General features: G+C 39.9%; 1 protein-coding gene across 4 annotated transcripts in view; it reads right to left on the bottom strand.

Annotated features, from left to right (window-relative positions):
- DTL (denticleless E3 ubiquitin protein ligase homolog) overlaps positions 1–19,051 on the bottom strand; it is a 70,290-nt gene that overhangs the window by 28,637 nt on the left and 22,602 nt on the right. For all 4 annotated transcript variants that reach the window (XM_033093162.1, XM_033093163.1, XM_033093164.1 and 1 more), the window contains 3 exons: positions 18,235–18,347; positions 7,557–7,646; positions 5,377–5,512 (listed from right to left, as the gene is read on the bottom strand). In XM_033093162.1, coding sequence (XP_032949053.1) covers positions 5,377–5,512; positions 7,557–7,646; positions 18,235–18,347 — 339 coding nt within the window. The remainder of the gene's footprint in view (positions 1–5,376; positions 5,513–7,556; positions 7,647–18,234; positions 18,348–19,051) is intronic.

Genomic DNA, 19,051 nt, shown 5'->3' on the forward strand with positions numbered 1-19,051 from the left:
GGTAGCCCATGTTCACGGGTCAGAAGACAACATTGTTAACATGACAATGCTACCAAAACTGATCTACAGATTCAGAGCAATCCCTATTGAAATCCCAGAGGGCTAATTTGCAGAAACTGACAAGCTGGTCCTAAAATTTATATAGAAGTAGAAGAGACCCAGAATAGTCAAAGCAATCTTGAAAAAGAAGTAGAAAATTGGAGGACACAGACCTTCCAATTTCAAAACCTATTACAAAGTCATAGTAATCAAGACAATATTGTACTACCATAAGGATATCCAGAAATAAACCTTTACATTTATGGTGAACTGATTCCTGGCAAGGGTGCCAATACAACTCAATGGGATAAAGAATAATCCTTCTTAAAAATGATACTGAGAAAACAGGATACCCACAACAAAAGCATGAATTTGGATCCTTTAACCTCATATAGTACACAAAAATAAACACAAAATGGACTATAGCCCTAAAATAAAAAAACTCCTAGCTAGAGGAAAACCATAAATAAATCTTAATGACCTTGGGTTATGCAATGGTTGCTGAGATACAACATCAAAAGCACAAATGACAAAAAGAAAAACAGATAAATTGGAATTCATCAAAATTAGAAACTTTTGTGGACCATAAAGAAAGTGAAGACAACCTACAGAATGAGAAAAAAATATTATCAAATCATTATATGACAAGGGACTTATACCCAGAATATATAAAGAACGCTTACAACTCAACAATAAAAAAGACAAATAACCCAATTAAAATATGGGCAAAGGATCTGCACAGGCATTTCTCCACAAAGAAAATATACAGGGGCCGGCCGGGTGGCTCAGGTGGTACCCGGCTCAGGTGGTTGGAGCGCCGAGCTCCTAACGCTGAGGTTGCCAGTTTGATTCCCACATGGGCCAATGATCTGCGCCCTCTACAGCTAAGAATGTGAACAACAGCGCTCCCTGGAGCTGGGCTGCCATGAGGAGCCAGAGGTTGGCGTGAGCTGCTGCTGGCTGCTGTGTGCTGCCATGGGCCGCCATGAGCGGCCTGTGGCCAGCGTGAGTGGCCATCAGCCAGCATGAGCTGCCGCAGGCTGCCATGCCATGAGGTACTGTGTGCTGCCATGAGTGACTGGTGGCTCCCCTGAGTGGCCGGCACTGGCGAGCGCTGTGAGCTGCTGCGACTGGCCAACCGACTGCCTCAGCCGGGGGGAGCGCAAAACTCATAACACCAGCATGGGCCAGGGAGCTGTGTCCTACACAACTAGACTGAGAAACAATGCCTCGAACCGGAGTGGGTGGGTGGGTGAGGCAGAAGAAGGGGGGAAAAAAAGAAAGAAAATATATACAAAGGGCCAATAAGCACATGGAAAGATGTTCAACATCATTAATCATCAGGGAAATAGAAATCAAAACCACAGCGGGATACCACTTCACACTCACTAGGATGGTTAAGTTAAAATAAGAAAGATAAACAATAACAATTGTAAGGATATGGAGAAACTGGAACCTTCATTTTGGGTGTTGAAAATACTCTAGAATTAGATTGTGCTGATGACAGCCCAACTCTGAATATATAAAAGACCACTTGTCATACGGGAGACCCTGCTGGCTGCGCCATTTGTTGTGCAGGGCGGCCTGCGGGGCCTCTGGTCCCGCTCCCCACATAAGAACGCAGGATATGGCGAGGCCAAAAAGGAACACCCACGGAGCCATAGGTAGGGGAGTGATACCACTATATTCTCTCTGGCGGCTGGGGGGGAAACACACGCAGTAGTAGCCACACGATCTGCAGTCTGCCATTCACTCCTCTGCCTGCCAACCAACCAACCAATCAACGCAGCCCTGCAGTTACATCAGTAGCCAATTGGCTAACCGGTTACAGCTGATGGCCAACCAATCACAGTTAATGGTCATTCACTACCGGAGCCAGCACCACCCCACGCGAGGCCGAGAGCCTGGAAACTGCTCTCTGGGACTTTGTCCCCATACCACTGAACTGTATACTTTAAATGGGTGAATTTATGGTATGTGAATATATCTTGACAAATCTCTAAAAAAAAGCCTCAAGGGGGAAAAAGTACAGAAAATAAAAAGTAACAGCAGTTTACCACATAGCTACACTCTCAATAGAAAATATAATAACTCTTGATCTAACTAAAATTATGACACTGTCTTGGGAAGACAGAGAAATGGGGAGCGAGCAGAGGTTTGGTGGTGGTGGGGACACAGGTATGAGAGCTAACTCCTCATCTCACATAGAAGTCAATAGATAATGTTGAAAACTGCAAGCAAGCAAACAAACAAACAAAACCAAAACAACAACAAAAACCTAACAAAAAACAAACACACACAAAAAACCCCAAAGAAATAGAAAAGCACAAACATGTTTTAGAGATACAGGTATACATATCAAAGAATCAGCTAAAAGATTAGGAAATGATTGGCTCTGGGAAAGGGGACCTGCGGGGCAGAGTGTCTGGGGACTGCCAGTTATCATACTCACCCTTATACAACTAGTTGACTTGTTCAACTGTAACACTAATAAAAAAATGTTAAAGAAAGCAAAAACCAAAAACCAAAAATAAAGGCATCAAAGACTTTACATGCTCATAAGTAGACTTAGAGTAAAAGACCCCTCTGGAGTCTAGTTTTGCTTACATCTTACACAAGACGAAATAAGTAAGTCTTAGAAAAATGAATATATATTGTCTCACCTTCAACTCCCACTACCGTAGGCCTTGATGGCGAATGTAAAATGAATCTTTAGGCTTGAATTTCAGGCTTATTACTGTCTAGCTATTGATAACATCAGGATCCTGTTGGCTGGCAACAGTGCTTGGACAGTTTTTGCTCTTGTTTCACTGTCACTCTCATCACTATCCCTGTCAATTCATGGCTGTTACAAAATCCACATTCGTGACTTTGCCAATACCTTGTTCCTCAGTTTCCTGACCTTCTTCTACAACAGCCTTGTCCTTTCTCCCTTAAGCCACGTACTCCTTGACCTTATTAATATCAATACCTGCAAATCCTCCAGTGTTTCAATTTCAGTCACCACCTTTTTCCCAACTCCCTTTAGGACTCCAATTCCAACCATGCTTCATCCCTAGGGGATTTTCCATTCATTGATCTTACCACTTTTACACTGTCCCCCAACCCCATGATATCCTCACCTCCCTCCCCACCCAATTTAAATCCTGTAGTCAATCATAGCTCCTTGGCCCCTCTTTTCGCTCCTTCATACTTGTGGGTATAAACCACATCCCTGGTTAAATCCAACTGTCCACTGACAGTGTGCCTGTACCTGTGCAGCAGACACACAACCATGCTGACTGCTTTCAGTGAATGACTGCTGGCCTCAAGCTCTTACTGCCCAACAATCCCACTTCATGGTTCATTTGCTCTTCTATTCTCTACATGACTATTTCGGACTTGATTTTCCTCAAATCTCTGCCACTTCATATTTATTCCTAGTTGACGATCCTGATTCCTAATGTCACTAAGGAAATAGAAGCTATCAGATCAGAAGGAAACTTCCACAAGTTCTGCCCATCTACCCACCTACCTTCACTGTGCTTATGTATTCTGCCTTCTCTCCAATTACTAGGGATGAATTATCCACAGCCCTGGCAAAGGCCTACCCTCCTACTTGCGTATTAGTTATCATCCCCTCGCACTTACTTTGAGGGCATCGCTCCAGCAAATTTCCCTAAATCAACTTCCTCTCTTGCTACGGGATCCTTCCAATCACGTGCAATGTATTACATTCCCAGTTAAAAGAAAACAGAACAACAAACTTCAACACTGCTTCTAAATTCAGCTACCACTTCATTTCTCTGCTTTTCAACAAAGCTCCTTGAAACAGCCTTCTGTACTTGTAGTCTCCAAGTTCTCCTCCCACCCTTCTGAACACAAATCAGTCCACCAACACTCCCACCGAAACTGCTCACATTAATGTTACCAAATAATGCCGATATTTCCAAAACCAAAGGTCAGTTTTTAGCCCTCATCACATGTGGAATGCCAAAAACATTGAACTAAAATCATCCCCCTCTCCTTCATTTATTCAGCTTCCAAGACACAATACTCTCCTGGTTCTTCTCCTATTTCTCTGGTTGTGCCTTCTCCTTTCCCACCTCCAAACACGGGGGTGTTCCAAGGCTCAGACCTCAGACCTATTCTCTTTTCTATCGATAGCTACTTCCACCTATATAATGAATCCCAAATGTACAACTCCAGCCCTGAACTGCAGAATTAAACATCTAGCTTGTTCTCTGACATCTCATTTGGGTATCTAATAATCTTAACCGAACAACACATCCAAACGGAACTTCAGCTGTCCCCTCCCAAACTTGCTTCTCCTGCAGTGACTCCTATCCAGGTCAACCGAGCTCCGGAAGTCATGCTTGATAACCCATCTCCCTTACATCCCACATCTGATCTCACAGCATATTCTGTTGGCTCTTATCTTGTAAATATATCAAGAATTTGCAGATTCTTATCATATCTTCTGCTACTAATCTGTTTCAAGTCACCATCATTGCTTCCTGGATTATTCCAATGGATTTTTTATTTAAAATTAGCTTCCTGCTTTTACCCTGATCGCTTTACAATGTTTTCAAAAAAGGAGTAAGAATGGTCAAGTGAAAAAAAGTCAGATCATGATACCCCTCTATTTAAAACCCCCTGACAGCTTTTTGTCTGTCAGAATAAAACCCCAAACTGTACAAGAACCTCATTTTCCATTACTATTCCCCCCCTTTCCTTTCCCCACTCTGGCCATCGGGGATCTAGATACATTAGCCTCTTTTAGGAACAGAAAATATGCCAGGCCCGCTCCTGCTTCAGGGCTCTTGCACTTGCTGCTTTGCCTGTCAAAACAGTCACCTGGCTACTACTTCCCTTTACTCACATGTCGTCTATTCATTGAGGCTGCCCTGGGCACCTGATTTAAAATTTTAACAGCATACTTAGCTATTCTCCCTTTCCTGTTTTCCTAAGTACTGTTGTTATCTGATATAGTACATATTTTACTTCTTTAACTTGTTTATTGCCTCTCACACTAACATGTAAGCTCCACTTACATTTTTGGGAATTTTGATTTTTTCGTTTATGGCTGACTCCCCAGCAACTTAGAGCAGTACCTAGCACATAGCAGGTGTTCAATAAACATTTTAAAGTAAATCCACCATTGTATTGTATTGCCTTGTGTAGATGATAAACATAGTAGCACTGAGAAAACATTTACTGAAAAGAAAGGATGTCAAGAAGATGGTGCTTGTCTTTAAAAATACACCAAAACAGTATCAAATCTAGCCTATCACTCTGTATTGCAGAACTAAACCAACCAAACCATAAAGAATGTAGAAAAATGCACAAGATCCTTACCTGGGTCAGCTCTTGCCTCTTTTTTCTTCTGAGACGCCCAACCAACTATGGACAGTTTATCTCCTCCTGATTTCTCCTCTAAGCCTCTATTCAAGCGCCAGATTTTCAGTGTATTGTCATCAGAGCAAGTAGCAATCTAAGGAGAACCAGGAAGGGAGTTGAGAAGGTTCAATCAAAGGTTCACAACCAAGTAGAAAGTAGATGGGTCTTAAAGGTTCATGACTAGAAAATTATTGTTTGATCTAATAGGATATAGAAAATGGTATCTAAAGAACACCTATTTCTATCCTTGCTTTCAGAAATCATTGCAGATTCCCAAAGAAGTGGACTCTCCAGTTTCTTCTTTACATACATCCTGCTGGTATGCCTTTCGTTCCCAGTCATTTCTTACATAACCTACAGCTCCACTATAAACCAGGTTCATTTCATTTCATTCTCAAAAGTTGGGCAGGTCATTATCTTTATCACCTTCTCTATAACTATGAAATATTTAATTAAGATACCCTCTTTGCTCTGTCTTTCTTTTAAATGATCAATCAGTGTACGTCACTGCCATTCAATGTCTACGACTTTCTTCTGAATTCTGCACGCTCTGGCTTATTGCTGAAGTAATGGGATTATTTGCAAGACCAGACTTAGTCCACAACTCTAGTAGGCTGTGACAAGTGGAATGAAACCATTCCTTTGAGATTTTTTTTTTCAGATAGGTATAGGAGCAATCTGGGAAAACAACAAATTCACTGGGCTGAAAGAAGTTAAAAATAACTTTTGCCCCTTTAAAAATATCTGACCATTTCTGATCTTGGTCCCAAGCCTTTTATGGCAGAGAAAGTCCAGCTTGAAGAGCTTGTGGCAAATGGCCACTGGTACCAGAGCTGTTCCCCAGCATTTGTTTATATAATTTCTCTATTTCAGTCACTAAAGAGATAGAAAAAAAGAACACACGTTCTCTTAAGTTTTGGCCCCCAAGAGACTGGCAGCTTTTTCCTTTCCATACTGGGAGGCCAAAAGAAGACACACGTATTTAACTACTTACTAAAAAATGCTTGGAATCCCCAGTTCCTCTACAGTCTATTAATAAAGGTTATTATTTATAGAGCACCTATTGTGTATCTGACAATTTACATTCTTTATCTTATTTAATTCTCACAATATAAAAAGCATGGTACTCAAATAATATCATCTACAAAATGGGAATAAAGTTATTTGCCCAAGGTCACCATAATTAAGTGGCAGAGCTAGTATATCCAAATTTTTCCAATTTCAAAGGTTAGATCATTTTTCACCTTCTTAATTCAAGGCTAGGGACAAATTTATTTAAAAAAACTTTTTAAAAAGGTGGTCACTGGATTACTATAGGTAAACTGCCCTGCTACTTCCATTGTTTCTTTTCTGTGCATAGAGGTAAGGACAACATATGGTTGCAAAGATGTGATGTAATTAACTGAATAATTAAAAACCATTCATCTTAGTAAGTTCTACGAAGATACAGAACTCCATGTTAAAAGCAGATATTTCATTGGAAGCTACATGGAATCTCAGAGGAAAAATGTCATTGGTGTAACGTCAATATAATTACTGGTAATTAAAGCAATGATTTCAAAAAGGTCTATCAGGAAGATGAACACAGAAATGGCTATACAGCCAGATAGAAATAAAAAGAAATCCACAGCAGTACTAGAGAACTAGCAGGATTCCAGGAGCAGACCCAACCATGAGAAGTTTCTGGAAGATAAAAAACAGATGGGAGCAAGAGGCAACAAAACCTTTCAAAATGTCAAAATGAGAAAGAGGAATCTCCACATAAGTAACACTTCCTATAAACCCAGAATAATCCAAAACCCACAGGTTTTAGGGCCGGGACAGTGAGTAGAACTTGGGCTACTATTATATGAAATCCCTACATATACAAGAAGTTTATTTATGTTTCTTCTAACCTTAGATTTTAAGATGAAATTTTAATTACCTTAACTCTAGGGAACCAAGAAATCCATCCTTATTCCTTAGAGCATAATACAATTTTCTATTGGTAGAATATAGACAACTAATGCTGACATAGATCCTGGATGGCCTCTAGATCTTTTAAGCATGAAAGTCTATATAACTCTCAAGCTAACCTTGGGAGACCCTACAAATCTATGATCTACCTCTTAAACTGATATGGAGATTTGTTCACAAACCTTTGCAAAGTCTGACGGACACCAGCACACAGATGTGACTTCTTGCGAATGACCCAGGAGCACAGTCGGGGGATGCCAGGGCGTGGAGACCTAGCGCAGCGTGAAAAAGAAACAAACAAGTTAGCAGAGCAGTGTTAGGACTCCCAGATAGAGGTTCTGAACCTCTCCACATCTGTGCCTTAAAGATCTTTAGGGATGTCACCACAGACCCCTAGACATGCTTCGTTAGAGCTCAGAGAATGAGTCCCAATGGGCAATGAAAGGATTTTTATCATTGATCTGAGAAAACAGAATGAAAATAGCCAAAGTAAGTAATTAATGAGCTTAAGATACCAATGCAGGTCTTACTGCAAATCAGGACTATCTAGCTATACATGTTTTGACAAAATTCAAAACTGGCATTGTCCCTCACCTCTTAGCTGGTAAACTGGATGTAAGGATGAGATTCAGCTGCTAGGCAGTGCACTTCAAGTGGCGTCCTGTTTTTACATAGCCCAGACATTTTCACATCTTCCCGAGCCAGCTACCTCCAGGAACACTGTATGAACTAAATCCTGAAGGTGCCTGAGACATGCTACCAGCTCTCTTGGGACAAAAGGACAGTTTTTCTTCCAAAAGAATTCTGACTTTTACCAAAGCCTAAAGCTATACGCCCCTTCATTTTGAAGGATAAAACTGTAGTTTACATTGCACTTTGGTATCCTTTTTGGAAGAAAAACTCCTCTAAAATTTTACTTCAGTTAATTTGCTTAAAGAAATCTTGAATTTTCAAGTAAGCATTGCTACATTTTAATGTATAAAAAGACAGGTCACATTGCACAATACTACAAATGTAACTAAGAATCATATTTTCCCTCACTCTATGCCACTGGTGATATGCATTTGACAGCTGTCTGACTCAGAGCTGTCAATCCCTTTTGGAGGCCATGGGAATTAATCAGCACAAGATGGAGTACAAACTCCCATAACTATTATTAGCATGTGTGTTTGAAAAAAAGACATTATTCTCTTTTCATTTTCCTGAGGCTCTGAATCACTGCTCGTTTATATGAAGAAAGTGGAGGCGACTCTGGAAAGAATATTTGTGAGAATGACTAAGTAAACTTAATAGATTCCTCAGATTGTAGTTAAGAGCTTTGACATACTGATTCATAAGGTTATCCAACTCAATTATTACTACTCCTCTCTTGGATTAAATGGCACATAAGTAATGTTTCAAAGCAAAAGAAGACAAAAGACAGAGTCTAATTTGCCTTGCTAGGTTAATTAAAGTTTAACAGAAAAGGAAGCTTTTTGCTCAATAGCATCCGAAAGGGTCTCACTTACGGCCTATTCCTAAAATGCCACAAGAGGTAGCATATTTTAGAAAAAACTTTCAAGATAGTCTCTATCTCAACAGTCACAGAAATTCTCCTTCCTCTTCTATTAATGGGCCCCAACCCATTAAGTTTCTCTTCACCCAAAGCCTAAGCAGAACTGATAGCAGCAAGTTAAAAGGAAAAGGAAATCCTCCTCGCCTCTAGACACTCCCTGGTAGAAACACAATATTCTCCTCCATTGGTTTGCTCTGCTTGTAGCCTCTAGCTTTTCATTTCATGATACTGTCTCTTCCTCAGTTTCCTAGGCATTATAATACCCAGGAGAACTTAAATGTGTACCCAAAGATTAAAATAAATTTCAAGGAAAACCAAACATCCACCAACAGAGTGTATGTACATTACTGCATTTATCTATAGGATCTAAGAGGAAAAAATAAAGGATGCCTTGAAAAAACTTTTTACAATTTAATAATAAGGTAAGAATAATAATGACAATATAAGTCAGCATTTGTTGAATAATTACCATGAGCCAGTCACTTTATATAGCATTAAAAGTGGGGGGAAGTTTCCTCAAAAAGTTAAACATAGAATTAATTACCATGTGACATAGCAATTCTACTTTCCTAGGAGAATTGAAAACACATGTTCAAACAAAAACGTGTGCACGAATGTTCATAGTAGCTTTACTCATGAAGCCAAAAAGTGGAATAATTCAAATGTCCACCAAATGATGAATGGATAAATAAAATGTGGTCTATCCATACAATGGAATATTCGGCGATAAAAAGGAATGAAGTGCTGATACATACAACAATGACAACCTATAAACATTATGTTAAGTGAAAGAAGTACACATAAAAAAATCACGTATTGTACAATTCCATTAAATATAAAATGTCCAGAATAGGAAAATTCGTAGAGACAGAACACAGGTTCGTGGTTGCCAGGGACCAGGGCAAGGGGGAATGGAGAGTGACTCTTAAAAGGTATGGAGTGATAATAATGTTTGGGAATGCGATATTGGTGATGGTTACATAATATTGTGATTATACTAACAACAAAAAAAATCACTGAATTGTGTACATTAAAATGACTAAAATGAAGAATTTTAAATATGAATTCTATCTAAATTTTTAAAAAATGGAGGGTGGGACTTATTGTGGACTGAAATGAGAACTAATGTCCAATACGTTTTTATGAACTTTAGTAACAAGTGTTTTCACAGGTTACGACTATCCTAGTACGGTATAGTATACTTAGTACTTCAAAGATTAATTTCCTCTAATAAAACCCAGGGAGCTTTTAAATCCTTCATTTTTATTCAAATAAATTTTTATTTATTGTCACTTTATTATAAAAACATTACCATAATTACATGATTTCACTTTTTTAAAAGCCTCCCTCTACTTTTAAGTAGGAAGTGGAGACTATTAAATCCAAGAGACATTTACATCTATGCATTCTGGGGATGCTCAAAACACAGAAAATTGTCCTTACATATTCTACTTGTTCTAAAGACTTTAATTCAAGGCGTAAGAATCCCAAAGTTAAACTCCTAGAACGATGAAGGTACCTCTAGGAGTGAGTGGCTCTAACTTACAGCCCTCACGAAACATAGTATATACTTAAACATGCAAAAAAAAAAAATCAGCACCTTTCCTCAAATAAATCTCCTTACTTTGCCCAGTTAGAAACTGAATCTAATCTTTATTTCTGTTTACACTTCCTGAAGTGTCGGGCTCAATGTTTTACCAGTCAGTGATAGAATGACTGCCTAATCAGTTTATTTATAACCACTTCAGTACTATTCAGTGGTTAGATCAGAAATGAACCAGGGAAGGGGAGAAAGGGACAAGGGTTAAGAAATTAAAAAATATACAATATTAAATCTTTTTATTTTTAAGTCTTGGGCCTCAGTACCAGAGAGTCTAACTATATTACACCTCCCCTTTTCTAGGCAGTGATGATAATTAAAAGGCCATTCTCTTGTGTCTTAAGATCTAAAACTTCCTACTTTCATTCTGTCTTCCATGGACTCTTCAGTGTAGGAAAAATTCCAACACTTGAGAGAAGTCTGATTCCTCGGAAACGTAGCAATTGTAAGACAACCTAAGAGGCTAGATACTCAGCTTGTGTGAAACTTTTTAAATTTGCTCCCCACCTCACTTTCATTTATCATGGAAAAGAGAAACTGAGACACCTCACCAGGCAAATTCAATTTTAGGAGCAGTAAGCTTGCCAGGATCTCAAATATCAGAGTCCGCACGCTGAGTTATGTGTGGACAGGCAGGAGGACATCACGTCTGAATCACGTCATTCAGCACTAACATGTGACCCAGCCTAGGAATTCAGAATTCAGAAAGGGTCACCCATGTGTGTCATAGCCACTAATTAGATATCTGAAAATGGGTCCTAACAACAGTCAAGTATCTTTACTGCATGTCTTTAAAGAGAGGATGTGTCCCTCAACCCTTACTCCCTGAAACAATAAAAAAAAGGCCTTGTACTAGAGAACAGGGCTAGGGAGGAACTTTGTAAGAATTGGCAATAAAACTGTATCTGTACACACACACACACACACACACACACACACACACACACATAATGTAATTATATACAAAATTATGTACCTAATTAAGAAATTGATTTTTAATGACTTTTAAAAATTATCAGTACATAAGTATTTTTTGGATAGTCTTTTATTATGCTCTTTGGTCTAAAACAAATTTTTTTTCCTAAGAAAAAAGAAATTTAAAAGATACAGTCTTTGGTAGGTATAAAATCCTCATGCTAAGTTGGGAGCCAAAGTTAGAGAAAGGAATGTAGCCATGACAGCGAAGGAAGGAGAAAGGAAAAACAGAAAGATAGTAAAATACTAAGCCCAAGACCAACTATGAAACTCAAAATTTTAAATATAAGACAGAAGCTTCAGTGCTAGTGACTTATATTGTTAAAGTTTAAAGCTCACATCTGAAGAATTTTATAGCTAAGAAGTGAGGTAAAAACTCATCACTAGATGGAGGGCTCAGGTACGTATTTTTTTTCCGTGTTTTTTTTTTCACTTTTAACAAGGTTCCATTTATTTAAAAAACAAAGAACAAAAACTGAAGGTATCCAAAATGAATACACACCTGAAAGCATTTTCTGAGGGAACTACTCAGCTAAGCTAAGGTATTAATAAGCACAAAGTGGTTTTAAAGAACAATTGCTTATAGATACCTTTTAAATGAACATTTTACATAAAAAATTACTTTATTATACACCCAAGTAGTGCTTCTCACAGGGCAGCACCACTTCTTGGCTGAGGGAGTAGAAACATATCATATCTTAGGGGCATTTCAAAATGCAACACTATCCACCCCCTGGAAAAACATTCTAATACACATTTTTTTCCCCCAGCATCCTACACTTTCAATTCTAATAAAGTAAATATCAGTCTTTAATATCCCACATAAACAAAAAGCTCTTTGGGGTCCCCCTTCTTTTCAGAGTAGAGGTCCTGAAACCAAAAACTGAGAAAACCACTGTAGTTTATATCCTTCGCCATATTTGGTCAGTTTCTAGCTCTGAGCTCATAAAGCACCAGTGTGATGGAATTACCAAAAACTGCTACCATGTTTCCCTGAAAATAAGACCTAGCCAGACAATCAGCTCTAACGTGTCTTTTGGAGCAAAACTTAATATAAGACCTGGTCTTATTTTACTATGAGACTGGATATAATAATATAATATACCAGGTCTTATTTTAACATAAGACCGAATCTTGTATTAATTTTTGCTCCAAAGACACATCAGAGCTGATGGTCCGGCTAGGTCTTATTTTCAGGGAAACAGAGTATATAAGACCCTGGCTGGGCTGAGCTCTTTGTCCATTATAGTCCAGGAAGCTGATTTGTGGTGACCTGTTGGACTTGGACCTTTTAGCTTGTTTTCTCCTCCCCCCCGCCCAGTTTTATTTTTTTCCCTTCACTCTTGTTTTCTGTCTGATTCTTTTTTTTTTTTTTTTTTTTACGATTTTATTGGGGAAGGGGAACAGGACTTTATTGGGGAACAGTGTGTACTTCCAGGACTTTTTTTTTCCAAGTCAAGTTGTTGTCCTTTCAATCTTAGTTGTGGAGGGTGCTGTTCAGCTTCCAGTTGTTGTCCTTTCAGTCTTAGTTGTGGAGGGCACAGCTCAGCTCCAGGTCCAGTTGCTATTGCTAGTTGCGCGGGGTGCAGGCCACCATCCCACCGGCAACCTTGTGGTTGAGAGGACGCACTCCAACCAAGCCATCTGGGAGCTCAGTGGCAGCTCAGCTCAAGGTGCCATGTTCAATCTTTAGTTGCAGGGGGCGGAGCCCACAATCCCTTGTGGGACTGGAGTCGAACCAGCAACCTTGTGGTTGAGAGCACATGTGGGAATCGAACCGGCAGCCTTTGAAGTTAGGAGCACGGAGCTCCAACCGCCTGAGCCACCTGGCCGGCCTTCTTTTTCCTTTTTATTATTTTCTTTTTTCTTAGTTTTCTTTGCTCTTCCCATTTTTCTTTTCTTTTTTCTCATTCTTTTAATTTTCTCAATTTTCTGCTCATTTTTCAAATTTTTTAGTCAGTATTTTTAGTATTGTTAGTACAGTTAGTGTATTTAGTCAGCGTAGCTAGCATAGTTATAGTTTATTCTTATATTGTGTATTTTTATTTTAATTTTCTTTTTGTTTTCTCATTTTTTTCTTTCATTATTTTGTTTTTCTTTGAATTTTTTAGTTAGTAATTTTAGTTAGTATTGTTAGCACAGTTAGTATATTTAAGTCAGTGTAGTTAGCGGTTATTGTTTATTAGCAGTTAATAATATTGATAGTATATTTAGTCAGCATAGTTAGCATAGTTATTGTTTATTAGCATAGTAATATTGTCGATACAGTTAGCATATTTAGTCAGTGTAATGAATATCGTTATTATTGTTTATTAGCACAGTAATATTGTTGATAGTTACTAATAGTATATTTAGTCAGGGTAGTTAGCATGCTGATTGTCAGCACAGTTGGTGAGCAGTTAGTATTGTCAGTGAGTGTAGTCAGCAGGTCACCATGTGCATGACTTTGCAGACTTCCCTGTTGACCAGGAACCCCACAGTGGCCATTACGAGCTCCTGGAAACCATGGGCAAGGGCAGCTTTGCCAAGGCGGTTTGGGTCAGCACGTTCTCACAGGGACGGAGGTGGCTGTGAAAATCGTCGACCAACAGGTCTTCTACAGAATTCACAGACCTCTCCTGCAAGAAGTCCACTGCATGGCAGATTTGCACCTCCCTAACACCGTCCAACTATTCCATGTGTTCAACACTGCGGCATCATTCTTTCTAGTCCTGGAGCTCGTGCCTGGAGGGGAAATGCTGGATTACCTTTGTGCGCGGCATCTTCCGGCAGCGGTCTCAGTCCGCAGTGCACTACTGCTACCAGAAGGGCACTGCTCACAGGGACCTGAAGCCACAAAACGTGCTGTTAGACACTCAGATGAACGCTAAACTTGCAGACTTTGGACTTGGCACATCGTTCATCAGCCGTCAATTGAGCACATTTTGCGGCAGCCCCGCGTGTGCAGCCCCAGAACTCTTCCTGGGCCAAAAATATGATGGTCCTGCCGTGGACACCTGGAGCCTGGGAGCGCTGCTCTACAGGGTGCTCATGGACACCATTCCTTCCGAGGCAATGAACTGGGGAGAGCTGCAGGAGAAGGTAGGCAGCGGGCAGTAGCGGTGCCATTCTATTTACCCTTTGAAGTGGAAAACTTCCAAAAAAACCTGCTAACCCTCAATCCTGAGAAGAGAGAAAATCTAAAAGACTTCATGCCAGATCCTTGGCTAAACATGAGCCAAGAGGAAAACTTAAGCCTACGTTGAGCCACCCAGTGATGTCAGAGACCCACGGGTAATAGAAGAGATGCTGAACCTGGAATTTCACTGGGAAGTCATCAGGGCACGTTGTCAAAGAAAACATACAATAACATCATGGCCACGTACCACATCTTAAATACAAAAAAACCAGAAGTCCAATGTCACACCATCAGGTAAAGCTGTTCCATCCTCCTGAGCTCCAGAGCCGCAGGCCCTTCCCAGCCCAGGAGGTTCAACCAGAGTGCTCCAGTTTCCAGCAGGCGGAGCAGCAGCCGATGGACCAGGAGTCAGGGCAGAAGGCCCAAGAGTCTGCCGGTCCTTCAGCCATCCTGGAGTCCAGCAGCACTACTTCCGAGTCACCTGCTGAGTCCAGGACCACCACCCCACCCCCATCCAGCACGGGGCCCAAGACCGCCACTCCCAAGCCTGGCAGGGATCCAGTACCACCACTCCCGAGCCCATTCTGGAGTTCAGCACCACCATCCTTAGCCCAGCCCCCCCGTGTCACCCTGGGGACTCACTCCAGCCACAGCACCAGTAGCAGCAATGGAAACCCAGAGGAAAACAGCCAGGGCCAGCAGGGTGTGGCTAGGAGGTGCTTGAACCTTTTAAGAAAGCTCTGCTGTCTGCTGCCCAAGAAGGGGTACTGCAAACGCAGTTAGGTAAAGCCCCTTTAGATTTTGGACGGCAAAGGCAGGGCTAGAACCAGACTCCAGGGAGGTCAGCCGGGCTCCGTGCATTTTAAATGCTGATCTGGATGAAGCTGAGGTCCAGGGAGCCCGACCACGTGGTGGGGGAGATTGGCCAGAGGCTGGACGCAAACTGCAGGTGGCAGCAGTGCAAGAAATACACATTGTGTGTGCAAGGAGCCGTGGGCAAGAGGACTTGGTCCAGTGGACAATGGAGGTGTGCAAAGTGCCGTGGCCTTCTCTGCATGGGATTCACATCCAGGATATCTCGCATCGCCGTGGCCTTCAGGAGCACCTCCTTGGAGGATAGCCTGGAGCTCCAGTTTTGCAGTTTAAGACCTTTCTGAGACTGGCCGAGTGGTCTCCAGAGAAAAATGGCACGTGCTCTGCGGGACCTGCCTGTTGCAGTTAAAACTCAGGATGGCTATCTCCCCTCTGAGGTCCTCTCTGGAGGAGGAAGGGGTTGTCCCAGCCCCACACCAGGCTCCTCAACCCAGGGTTCCAGTGCTGGGGAGAGAAGCCTCCATGTCTTCTGGTCACTGATGGACTCACTCACTCTGTGCTTCAGCGCTGGGACAGCCGCTAGAAAAGCACCAGGGACATACGGGGAGGAACTGAATTGTCTGGATGCAGGACTAGGTCTGAAGGGGCAGCTTTCTCCCAGAAGCTCAAGTATGTTTTATAAGCAAATTTTAATTTAAAAATACAACAAACAAAAGAAATATTGTAGAAAAAGAGGCAAATCAAACACAAAACCATCTTGGATAGAACAACATCTCCACCTTGTGACCACTTAGGATATTGTTACTAAAAGCATTTAAAAAGGTAGTGTTGCATTTTTGCAACTCTAGGTATATTAATAAATCATTTTCTAGTACTTCTCCAAGAGCCAGATGAAATTAAGCTGAAGAATTATGCTTCATACCTAATAGGTTCTACCCTTGTCCTAAGACAACATTAAAGATGTGACTTCCTATATACTGGCAGGACTAAACATGGTTTACTTTTTCTCCTGAGAAGGGATATGATCATATTGAACCTATGGGCCTATAAAGTTTTACCATTTCCCCGAAAATAAGACCTAGCCAGGCAATCAGCTCTAAATGCATCTTTTAGAGCAAAACTTAATACAAGACCCAGTCTTATATTATATTATGTTAGATAAGACACTGTCTTATCATATAGTAAAATAAGACCGGACTTATATTAATTTTTGCTCCAAAGAACGCATTAGAGCTGATTGGCTAGGTCTTATTTTCGAGGAAACACGGTAGATATGATGACTCTAAAATCCAAGATGTGTGAACTCTGCTCATTCAATTCACCACTGACAAGGACATTTATGAAACTGTCCTTTATTAAACACGGCAACCTAGAAATAAATGCCTAATGCTATTCTTTATCTTGAACTCCCAGACATTTCCATAATTAATTATTCCTAAGGGAGCCATATTTCAGTGGTCAGGAAGTGCTACTTGGTGTGTAATATTTCACTTTTCTCCACTGGACTTCAAATGGATAGATTTACATTTCTTAGCTTACAGTAGCCATTTTAGAATCACTGTTATTTAAAAAGTAAAAAACTATAATATACATATACAAATTTGTGTAACAGAAATGGGAAGTCTGTAAAAAAAACCCTAAATAATTGTTATTAAATATAAACAAAACTGATAAAGTAGACTCATCTATTTTAAATCTAAAGTAAACATTTATTTGGATCTTGTTTATATGCCAGTTTTTTTTTAACATAATTACCATGTTTATTGTTACATGCTTTTTTTTTGTTTGGCCTAGTAAATTTTTCATTAGTTTCAAGAGTACGAAACATAATGAGATTTATATACCTCACAAAGTAATAGCCCCAATAAGTCTGTTACTCATCTGACACTGCACACAATACAATACTATTGACTACATTCCCCATGTTGTACTTTGTATCACCATGACTCTTTTAAAAAAAATTATAGTTGACATTCAACATTATTTTAGATCAGTTTCAGGTGTACAGTGTAGTGGTTAGACATTTATATTAAGTATGAAGTGATTCCCCCAATAATTTAGTACCCACCTGGCACTATTAGCCACATCTATTTTAGTAGCCTTAAGACTGAATCACTTACACGACAAGAAAGAATAGTTACTATACAAATATTCTTGAGTGTTATGTAAGGCTCTATGGCTGATTTGGGTACAGACTAAATCATAGGGATCAAAATACTCTAGGTAGTTTGAAAACACAGGGAATAATAAAGGCAGTACAGCATGTTTTTCCAGGGGAAAGGACAAAGTAATTATGGTTCTTTCCAGTCTTTTGAATTCTCAATTTCTTGATAATCTGTGAAACTACTGGAGGTTACAGATTGTGAATTTCTAAGTAGGTCTGGCCATGAAAGTGTGATATACTGTGTTTCCCCGAAAATAAGATCTAGCTGGACCATCAGCTCTAATGCGTCTTTTGGAGCAAAAGTTAATATAAGACCTGGTCTTATTTTAATATAAAACCGGGCATAATATAATATAATATAATATTAGTAATACCAAGTCTTATATTAATTTTTGCTTCAAAAGATGCATTAGAGCTGATGGTCTGGCTAGGTCTTATTTTCTGGGAAACATGTTATTCTGTGACAATCAGAGTGAGGTTTTGAGAGGCAAGAAGAGGCAAGAAGCAACTTTTCCTGAATATCTGATGTAGAAAGTTAATAGCATGTTTACACTAAACTTACCTCGACTTAGACAGAAGAAAGATGTGCAAGAATATTTTAGTCTCACATTTTTTGGGGAAGTTTGGCAACTTACCTTCCAGATGTAGGCAGCTTCATCACTTGAACCACTGACTAAAAACTGGTCATCCGGACTAAGACTGGATTTAACATAAAAGGTAGAGTTCTGATGTCCATTGAAGATAGCCACTGCCAGCAGAAAAAAAATCAAATTACTTGGTTCGTGTTATTTCCAGTGTTTAAATAAAATGCGTCAGTATACATGTTTTATTAGCGTACTGACTATTGAAGCAGATGGTCAAGCTATATATAAACGGGAACTAGACATTGCCAGAAAATAAAGGAAATCCTGGAAGGAGGCTTTATATTAGACCCCATTTCATGATCTAAACCCAAATCCATGATATGAAGCTGGCTATAGAGAAGAAAGTGATGAAAAACATTCTTAAAGGACAAGAATGAAGGAAATCTCTAATCTTTTAGTAAAATGCCTTTACTAGACCCCTTCACCCCTCCCAGGGTAGGGCTTTTTCCATTGAATACATTGGTCTTTCTGTTAGACTTCAAATCTCTTGAGGATAAATTTCACGTGTCTTATTCTTTCCTCACTAGGACTTAACAGTGCTTTAAACAGATATTCAAACATTTGTTGCATGAGTAGGTAAAAGTCAATTTTTAAGTTTATAGATAGCTTATATGGGAGAGGGAATCCATTTAACCTAGCACTTTCAATAGGCTGAATAGTAGAAGCAGATAGTTGGGTAAACTACACGTTCATAGGTAAGATACTCCAACTAGGTTAGGTTTAGCCTTTAGGTTGAGACTTCTTATTGCCCCTGTTAACAGGGCAAGTAATCCAATCTAGCACAATGTACGTGATAGGTTATTCTATC

Source organism: Rhinolophus ferrumequinum, chromosome 22, assembly GCF_004115265.2.
Source record: "Rhinolophus ferrumequinum isolate MPI-CBG mRhiFer1 chromosome 22, mRhiFer1_v1.p, whole genome shotgun sequence".
Taxonomy (NCBI): domain Eukaryota; kingdom Metazoa; phylum Chordata; class Mammalia; order Chiroptera; family Rhinolophidae; genus Rhinolophus; species Rhinolophus ferrumequinum.